At 37.1% G+C, this 10,122-nt stretch overlaps 1 protein-coding gene across 1 annotated transcript; it reads left to right on the forward strand.

Annotated features, from left to right (window-relative positions):
* The first annotated feature begins 3,607 nt into the window (after positions 1-3,607).
* LOC103269969 (olfactory receptor 491-like) lies at positions 3,608-4,540 on the forward strand. The gene has a single exon (XM_008067519.1). The coding sequence runs from the start codon at positions 3,608-3,610 to the stop codon at positions 4,538-4,540; it is 933 nt and encodes a 310-aa protein (XP_008065710.1).
* Positions 4,541-10,122: the final 5,582 nt, after the last annotated feature.

Raw genomic sequence — 10,122 nt, forward strand, 5'->3', positions numbered from 1 at the left:
TATAGAAATGCTACTAATTTTTATATGTTGATTTTGTATCTTGAAACATTACAGAATTTATCTGAACTAGAAGTCTTTTAGAGGAGATCGAGGCTTTAGGGTATGTTAGGTTGGTACAAAAATAATTGTGGTTTCAGACCGTGAATTCTAAATCATTATAATTAGGCTCAGACACATTTTTATTAATCAAAATAGGAACCATTACAATCAATACATTTTTGCCAATGAGAAATAAGTTTGTTTATTCCTGTAGTATAAAAAATCTGAGCTTCGGGATTCAACAAAGACTTGGAAAGCATTTTCTGCATCCTACTGGTTGTAGAAGTGTTCTCCCTGCAAAAAGATGTCAAGATGCTTGAAGAAGTGGTAGTCAGTTGGTGAGAGGTCACATGAATATGGTGGATGAGACAAAACTTTGAAGCCCAATGCTTTCAACTTTTGAAGTGTTGGCTGTGCAACATGCAGTGGGGCATTGTCATGGAGAAGAATTGAGCCCTTTCTGTTGACCAATGCTGGCTGCAGGCATTGCTGTTTTTAGTGTATCTCATAGATTTGCTGAGCATACTTCCCAGAGGTAATGGTTTCACCAGGATTCAGAAAGCTGTAGTACATCAGATCAGCAGCAGGCCACCAAACCTTTTTTTTTGGTGAAAGTGTGGCTTCGAGAAGTGTTTTGGAGCTTCTTCTCAGTCCAACCACTGAGCTGGTTGTTGCTGGTTGTCACATGTCACGATCCACTTTTTGTCACATGTCAATCCAATCTAGAAATGGTTTGTTGTTGAGTAGAATAAGAGAAGACGACACTTCACAACGACAATATTTTTTATTTTTTGTCAGCTCATTAGGCACCCACTTATTGAGCCTTTTCACCTTTTCAGTTTGCTTTAAATGCTGAACAACTGTAGAATGGTCAATGTTGAGTTTTTTGGCAACTTCTTGTGTAGTTGTAAGAGGATCAGCTTCGATGGTTGCTCTCAATTGGTCATTGTCAACTGATGACCTGCCACTATGCTCTTCATCTTCAAAGCTCTTATCTCCTTTGCAAAAATTTTTGAACCACCACTGCACTGTGTGTTCATTAGCAGTTCCTGGGCCAAATGTGTTGTTCATGTTGCAGTTGTCTCCACTGCTTTACGACACATTTTGAACTCAAATAAGAAAATTGTTTGAATTTGCTTTTTGTCTAACATCATTTCCACAGTCTAAAATAAATATAAAAAAGAAAGCAATAGATAATTACTAAAAAATAAGTGAGAAATGTGCATTAAAATGATGTATAACATAACCTCATTTATTAGGAATGTATTCCACTATCAAATGGCAAATTTCAACTTGCAAAACCCACAATTACATTTGCACCAACCTAGTATCATCAGTGACAGAGATAATTTGACTTTGTCTATTCCAGTTTGGATGCCTTTTTATTTCTTTCTATTGCTTGATTGCTTTGACTAAGACGTGATGAAAGTGGTCTTCCATGTCTTGTTCTAGTTCTTAGGGATAATGCTTTCCATTTTTTTTCCATTCAGTATTATGTTGATTATGGGTTTGTTGTATGTTACTTTTATTGTTTTGAGGTATGTTCCTGTTCCTTCTATGCCTAGTTTGTTAAGAGTTGTTATCATGAAGGCTTGCTGAATTTTATCAAGGGATTTTTTTCTGCATCTTTTAAGATGATCACATGGTTTTTGTTTTTAATTTTGCTTATTATTGAATTTGTTGATTTATGTGTGCTGAACTTTTCTTGCATCCTTGGAATAAAACCTACTTAATTGTGTTGTATTGTTATTTTAATGTGCTATTGGATTTGGTTTGCTCGTATTTTGTTGAAGCAGTATGGATATTTTACTCATAATGATCAATTCTTTGAATCCATGAACAGAGGATGTCTTTCTACTTGTTTGTGTTTTTAAAATTTTTTTCATCAATGTTTTTTGTTTGTTTGTTTGTTGAGTTGGAGTCTCACTCTGTCACCCAGACTGGAGTGCAGTGGCCGCTCCCGGCCACCGCAGCCGCAGCCTGCTGGGCTCCGGCGATCCTTCTGCCTCAACCTTCCAAGTAGCTGGAACTACAGGCGCGTGCTGCCATGCCCGGCTAATTTTTTTGATTTATTGTAGAGATGAGGTCTCGCCAAGTTGCCCAGGCAGGTCTCGAACCAGTGGGCTCAGGCAATCCACTCACCTCGGCCTCCCAAATTGCTGGGATTACAGGCTGAGCCACCGAGCCCGGCCTCAGCAATGTTTTATAGTTTTCAGTGTATGTCTTACACATACTCAGTTAGGCTTATTCGTAGACATTTTATTCTTTAAGATTCTATGGTAAGTGAAATTGTTTTTCTAATTTCCTTTCAAATAGCTCATTGTTAGTTTATATAAACAGTACTGATTTTTTTTTAGTTGATTTTGTAATTCTGCAACTTTACCAAATTTGTTTATTAGTTCTATCAATTTTCTGATGGAGTCTTTAGGGTTTTGTACATATGAGATCATGTCATCTACAAATAGGGGAAATTGTACTTCTTCCTTTTTAATTTTGATGTCATTCATTCATTCATTCAATTACTCTGGTTATGATTTCCAGTACTGATATGAATAGAAGTGGTGAGAGAGTGGACATCTTTGTCTTCCCAGTCTTAGAGGGAAAGCTTTCACTTTTTCACCATTGAATATAATGTTAACTGTGGACTTTTTACATATGACCTTTATTATGTCTAGGTTGAGAAGACTCTAAATTGTTCAGGAAGATTGTGTCAGTGTGAGAGGTAGATGGAAACATCCAAAGAAACAAGCAGAGTCATATGCAGTGGGCAAATCAAAGAGGATATTGCAAGTTAGGTTTTATTATGAAGGCCTGAAAAAGCACTGAAAGGCTTAAACAATTCTTTTGGCATCATCCGATGCTTATTTAGCAAGATATAACTCAGGCAAATGTGTTATGAATTATAAGGAGGCAAGAAAGAAGCAAGGGAGGTAAACAGGTAATTAAAGAGGAAAAAAAAAGACTAAGACCTTGATTAAAGTAGGGACACTGGAAATAGTGAAAAAGAGAGAGATAAAATTGGGAGCTAAGTTGTAGAAAAAATCAGTAGGATTTTATTCGATGTGATACAAGAGAAAAAAGGCTGGGATGACTCCCAGGTTGCAGACATGAGAGACTGGGTGGATGGTGGTGTCATTTCCCATATTTAAAAAAAACAGGAAGAGTTGTCAAAAAAAAAATGATTTTGATATGGAGGAGAATGAGTTTGAGGCATTTGTGGAATTTCCAGCTGGAGACACCATATCGATCATTGACAATATGAATCTCTACCTTGACTGAGAGATCTGTCTAGGCGTCCAGATAAAAGAGGTTTTTTATATAAAGATTTTATGAAGAAAAGAAGATAACGAATTTTCCAGAGAGTGAGGTTGAACTATTTTTATGCAGAGGAAGAGACATGAAAACAAAAAATAGTCCTGTAGAACACCAATATGTACAGATTATTGGGCAGAGGATGAAGTCACTGTGAATGAGTCTGAGGAAAAAAGAAAACTGGAAATGTATGAAATGAAATCATATAACAAATGAATATTTATATTTATTTAGACAAGAAAAATTCATAGAGGAGATGAAGGTTGGAAACCACACCACTGTGACAGTGTTTACCATTTTGGGGTTAACCAAAGATCCTATACTTTGTGTCTTCTTCTTTGTGCTATTTCTAGTAATCTATGTTGTCACCTTAACAGGCAATGTCTGCATAATCATTTTAAAAAGAAACTATTCACAGCTTCACACCCCCATGTACCTGTTCCTCAGTCATTTGGCTTTTGTGGACATTGGACTTTCCACATCAGTCATGCCTATAATGCTTATAGTATTCCTTAGACATGGAATGGCCCTTCTTGTCTCTGGCTGTGAAGCCCAGTTCTGCGCTGTAGTCATGTTTGGGACAGCTGAGTGCTTCCTACTGGCAGCTATGGCCTATGATCGCTATGTGGCCATCTGCTTACCCTTATTGTATTCTACCCACATGTCCCCAAGAGTCTGCATTCTCTTACTGGGGACTTCCTATCTGGGTGGATGTGTGAATGCTTGGACATTTGCTAGTTGTTTATTGAGCCTGTCTTTCTGTGGACCAAACCAAATAGATCATTTTTTCTGTGATTTTTCTCCTTTGTTGAAACTTTCCTGCTCAGATAGCTCCATTATTGAAATTATCCCTTCCATTTCCTCTGGCTCCATCATTGTGGTCACAGTGTGTGTTATAGCCATCTCCTACATCTACATCCTCATCACCATCCTGAAGATGCACTCCACTGAGGGGCGCCGCAAGGCCTTCTCCACCTGCACCTCCCACTTCACTGCAGTCACTCTCTACTATGGAACTATCACCTTCATTTATGTGATGCCCAAGTCTAGCTACTCAACGCACCAGAACAAGATGGCGTCTGTGTTCTACACAGTGGTGATTCCCATGTTGAATCCCTTCATCTACAGTTTTAGGAACAGAGATGTAAAGGGGGCCCTAAGAAGGGCAACTGTCAGAATATATTCTTAGGATCCTTTCTTAGCATTTCAAATGACCTATAAAATTTTCATTTATCAATATCACCCTTAGAACCTACCAAATACTGCTTACTGATTATAATAAAGCATCATATTTCTTTGCTGTAACTCTCATTTTAAATACTTGTAAACCAATTGGGAGACACTTTTTGACTTCCGTAGTAAAAATAGTTGTATGATAACTATCATTAAACTCCTGTAGATTGCCAAATAAAGGAAAAGTTCTTTACTTAATTTGTTTTTCAAACAATAATTTTTGCTTATTCTGCCCCAGGTTTTATTCTAAGCATGTTACATATGTTAACTCATTTATTCCTCACAACAACCCTATCAAGTGGTGCCATTATTTCTATTTCACAAATGAATCACCTGGACACAGAGATGCTAAGTGGAATGGCCAAAGTCACGCAATTAAGAAGATGCAGGACCAGGATTTGAATCCAGAAAGTTTGTTTCCAAAACCACTATGATTCTCCATTTAATTTTCACATAAATCCTATGATGCAGGTATTATAAATTTCCCTCAATTTACAGTTGAGAAAACTGAGATTTAGACAGATACAATAGTTTGTCCAGATAGATGTGGACTCAAGTACTCTGTCTGCTTCTGTGATCCATGTACTTAACCCATATCTAACAACCACAATCAGTCTAATGGCATCAGTACTGCTACTGAGCTAAAGGATTTGGACAGGTGCTCAAACCTAAGTTGGAAACTTGTATCAATCTTTTGAACAAACTCTATCCAAAGATGGTTCATATTGTGTGGACTCTGGAACAAGGACGGGGAGTGGAAAACAACTGATTTTTTTTTTTTTTTTGAGTCGGAGTCTCACTCTGTCACCCAGGCTAGAGTGCTGTGGCACACTAACAGCCACCGCAGCCTCAACCTACTGGGCTCAGGTAATCCTTCTGCTTCAGCCTTCCAAGTAGCTGGAACCATAGACATGCACCACGACGCTCAGTTAATATTTTTATTTATTTATTGTAGAGACGAGTTCTCACCATGTTGCTCAGACTGGTCTCGAACTCTTGAGCTCAGGCAAACTTCTTGCCTCTGCCTCCCAAAGTGCTGGGATTACAGGTATGAGCCACTGTGCCCAACTGGAAATCAGGCTCTTTACACCATGATCATATGATTTGGTTAGAAATGTATCCATATTTTAACATATGTTATAAACAACAAAAACAACAAAAACATCAGAAAACAAATAGTCCCATTTAGCATAATGTGATCTTTATGTGTAGGAATTTAATTTTAATTAAATATAAAATTCCTCTACTTTTAAGCATTGCATGCAGGGATTAACAACAATCATAGTTTCATAGGTATGAATCAATAAAAGACAATATAACCTGTTTTTGAAAAAAACTAGAAATATTGTCACAGATCACATTAATTAAATTTGTTCTTGAGGAATGATCTATTTTCATTTACATCATCAGCATGAGACTGAAAAGAATGAGGAAAGATTTGTTGGGGGTATGGGAACTCCCAATTTAAAACAAATACTGAGAAAACTGTTTATGGCATCTGAAAGTAAAACTTAATTATTTACAATAGCAAAACAATGGAACCAACTGTGCTCCCCATCCAAATAGGACTGGGTAAAAAAAAAAATGTGGCACATATACATGATGGAATATTACACAGCCATGGAGAAGGCCAAAATTATGAACTTCGCAGCAACTTGGATGAACTTAGAGGCTATAATACTGAGTGATCTATCACAGAAACAAAGAACCAAGTATCACATGATCTCAATCATAAACTGAACTTGAACATCTATCATAATACTATAAGAAAGGGATTGGAGTAGTGGGAAACTGCCAGAGGAGGGAGGGGCACACTTCATCAACAAGGATACCTGCATAATTAGCATTTGTGTACCTAACTCTGAATTGTACCCCACATATGCAGAATAAAAAATTTTTTAAAAAGAAAGCAAAACTTGGAATTCAGTTGTCTTTTACCCTAGTGTAATGAAGAGAGAGAAATGAGGGTTGGAATGTATAAAATTATTTTTTAACAAAATGAAAAATATTTTAAATATACTGTTAAGTGAAAATGTAGAGTATCTTTAATATTATGGCACACTTTTAAAGTGAAAATTTAAGAATCAGAACTGAAAGTTAACAAGAAAAAAATTAAAGTGCAGGAAATAATGAAATAATGGGACTGTAGGCATTGTTTGCTTTGAGTTTCTTGTATTTTAGTACTTTATGTATAATAAAGAAACATTAAAAGTAAAGAAAAGTAAATCATCTATGCAAAGGACTCATACTGAGCACTCAAAACCATGTACATGTTCTGAAAACAGGCAGAACACTACTGTCTTAATTTTTCCTTTTTATAGTGGGAGAATATGTTTCTCTTCCACTTATAGGCAGCAAGGCTGTAGCCACGTTGTAAACCCCTGTGGCCTTGGTAAGACCTTATCTTTTAGTCATGCACCTTGCACATTAGAGGATGCAGAATCTAAGGTATTGTTTTGCTTATGTTGCTGGAGACAGCTCAGTTCAACATACATCATTTACTGAATCCAGTATTGGGCTGATACAAAATAAGCTACTGTTTGACCTCCAAACACATACTATATTGCATAAAACGTATGTGTTTACTTGTCTAGAAGTAATTTGATATCCACAAGAGGGTAAGAGCAAAGAGGAGGCAGTATGCCCAAAGAGGGGGCACTTGACCCAATCAGGTTTGTAGATAAACGTTTTCTGGAGAACGAAGCATGAAAACTTAGTCTTAAAACATGACTAGATACAACAAGGTAAGGGTAATAGAAAAGAGTTCCAGGCTTTGGAAGTTGCATTATCAATGACACAGATGAATGAAATAGCAGGTGTCTGGGGAATTATAGGCCTTTCTATATTTGTGAAGCATTAGATATGGGGTGAAGAGAAGTTGAGCTAGATATTATCTACATTAAAACAGTTCCCAGCCGGGCTCGGTGGCTCAGCCTGTAATCCCGCATTTTGGGAGGCTGAGGTGAGCGGATTGCCTGACCCCGCGGGTTCGAGACCTGCCTGGGCAACTTGGCTAGACCTCATCTCTACAATAAATCAAAAAAATTAACCGCGCGTGGTAGCGCGCACCTGTAATTCCATCTACTCGGAAGGCTGAGGTGGAAGGATTGCCGGAGCCCAGCAGGTCGAGGCTGCGGTGGCTGGGAGCGGCCACTGCACTCCAGTCTGGGTGACAGAGTGACACTCTAACACAAACAAACAAACAAACAAACAAACAAACAAACAAAAAAACCTAACAGTTCCCAAAGAGCCTTACATCCAATGTTATTTTATCCAATGAAAAACTATTGAAAGTCTTTTGCGAGGAAGTAAAGTGTTTAGATGTGTTTTGATTGCTCTGGCAGCAAAGTGAAACATATCTTTGTGCATGCCTGGAAAGGAGGCAATTTACAACACTCCAGGAAACATAGAATAAAGATGAATCAGGGTGACAGAGAATACAATATCAGGAGAGAACAGCCTTGAGAAAAATTGAGAAGTGCAATTGGCAGAAATTGAAGATTGTTAAATAGAGGAACTAGAGAGAAGGAAAAGCCTGGATGACTTCCATGGTCCCAACTCAAATCAGTGCTGTTACCAGCACCAGTCTCTTTATATAAAGTCCCAGGGTAGAGCATAAAAGAGACTAGATTACAGTATTTGTTAAATCTGTTACTGCTCTCAATATACCTACTGACATCATAGAAGTAGACACTGTGAGATTCAAAGGACAGATTTAAGGATAAAATTTCCTTAATTCCACATAGGCCGCACTTCTCTAATCTCTTTCTAATTCAGTCATACGCACCCTAACCCCTTACTTCTATCTGTCCTGCTTTTTCATCATAATAATGAACCTTTACAAGTGGGAAGATTTCTACCTTTCCTTCCTGAGATCCTCACCCTGGTCCTCATCTTTTATAGGCAACATTTCCAATTGTCCTATAAAAATTTTGGGTGCATGCTGACTCTCATGTCATCTTGGCACTTTAGTTGTGTAAACTTTATAGTTCTTAGTATAAAGACTAGTCTCTCTTTAGATATTTTGGACCCACATCTTAGAGGCCTGAGTGTTCATAATTCCCCTGTGTTTTATGTCAGATATCACCTAAGCTCTGGTAATTTAGAATTATAGCAAGTCAAAGAGCAGTAATAAACATTAATTTCTGGATCCTTCTTGGCTTGTTTATGTATAATTCAGGGAGAAAGTAGGGGACTGGCCTCAAACAGCGATGATTTCCTGCCATTGTGACCTCACGTTTATGAGAAATATTTGATTCAGGCCTCAAAGTTGTTTGACAGATAGATATGGAATAATTATTCATTCAACTACTTCAAAAATATTTGTGGAGCATTTATCATAGTTTAGGAACTGAGTAAACACTGAAGATATGTTGATGAATATAGAACAGAATTCTCATCAATTTAGATTTCAATGGAACGCCAGAGGGTAAAAAATCAATTTTATAAACACAGAACATAATAAGTGGTGTAGAAGAAACAAATAAACAGAATTAGTATGACTGATAAAGGATAAATGTGGTGCCGTAGATGATGTTACCTTAGGAAGGGTGACAAGGAAGGCCTTGTGGAGCAAGTGATATTTGAGCAGAAAATAGAATAATCAGAAGGGCCCATTGACATAAAGAGTGTGTGAGAAGCTTCCAGAGAGAAAATAGCAAATACAAAGGTCCTGATAATCTCAAGAAATGAAAAGAAAGCTATAATAAACCAGTGGAGTGAGCTACACAAAATAATTCGATCATGGGGAGCATCCTATGCCATGGAAGAGTATTTTGATTTTATTCTAAAAGGAATAGGAAGCCATTATATGTTTTTAAAATAGGTGTAGTTTAATATAATTTACATTTTTAAAGATTGCTTTTGTTGTATGAAAAATTTATTATAAAATATAAAAGGGAATAGTGAGGTCAGGCAATCTGTCAGAAGGTAAATAGTCAAAATCTGAAATAATGATCCTCTGGGCTAGGGTAACTGCACATAGTTACAGAGAAGTTGACCTATTCAAGATATAGTAGACATAAAGGACCAAAAAGGACTTTGCCAATGGATTAGTGTGGGTGGTAAAAAACAAAAGATGGAGTTAAGGATAACAGACATTTTTGGCTCAGATTATTCAGTGAATGTAAATTATTAGCTAAAGAAAAGAGATGATAAAATATCTATTGCATAAAAAACACTAGTGATTAAAATTTAGTGACTTAAAAGCACTGTTTTATTATTATATTAGATTATTTGATGAGTCAGACATTTAGGTTGGGTTTGGTTTGACAGTTTTTATCCACATGGTATTAATGGGAATCACTTAGTGATATTCAGATGGCATCCAAGCATGTCTACAGAGTCCAAGATGGCTTCGCTCAAATGCTCAGCACCTTCACAGGGATGACTTGAAAGCCTCTTTCTTTCCATGTAGTCTTAGAGTTGCTCCATATGGTCTCACCAGCAGGGTAGCTGGATTTCTCATGTGGTGGCTCAGGACTTTAATAGTAAATGCTCCAAATGATTAAAAGGAAGCATTGTTTCCTATGACCTAGC

Source organism: Carlito syrichta, unplaced genomic scaffold (assembly GCF_000164805.1).
Source record: "Carlito syrichta isolate Samal-C Ts95f unplaced genomic scaffold, Tarsius_syrichta-2.0.1 Scaffold309682, whole genome shotgun sequence".
NCBI classification, from domain to species: domain Eukaryota; kingdom Metazoa; phylum Chordata; class Mammalia; order Primates; family Tarsiidae; genus Carlito; species Carlito syrichta.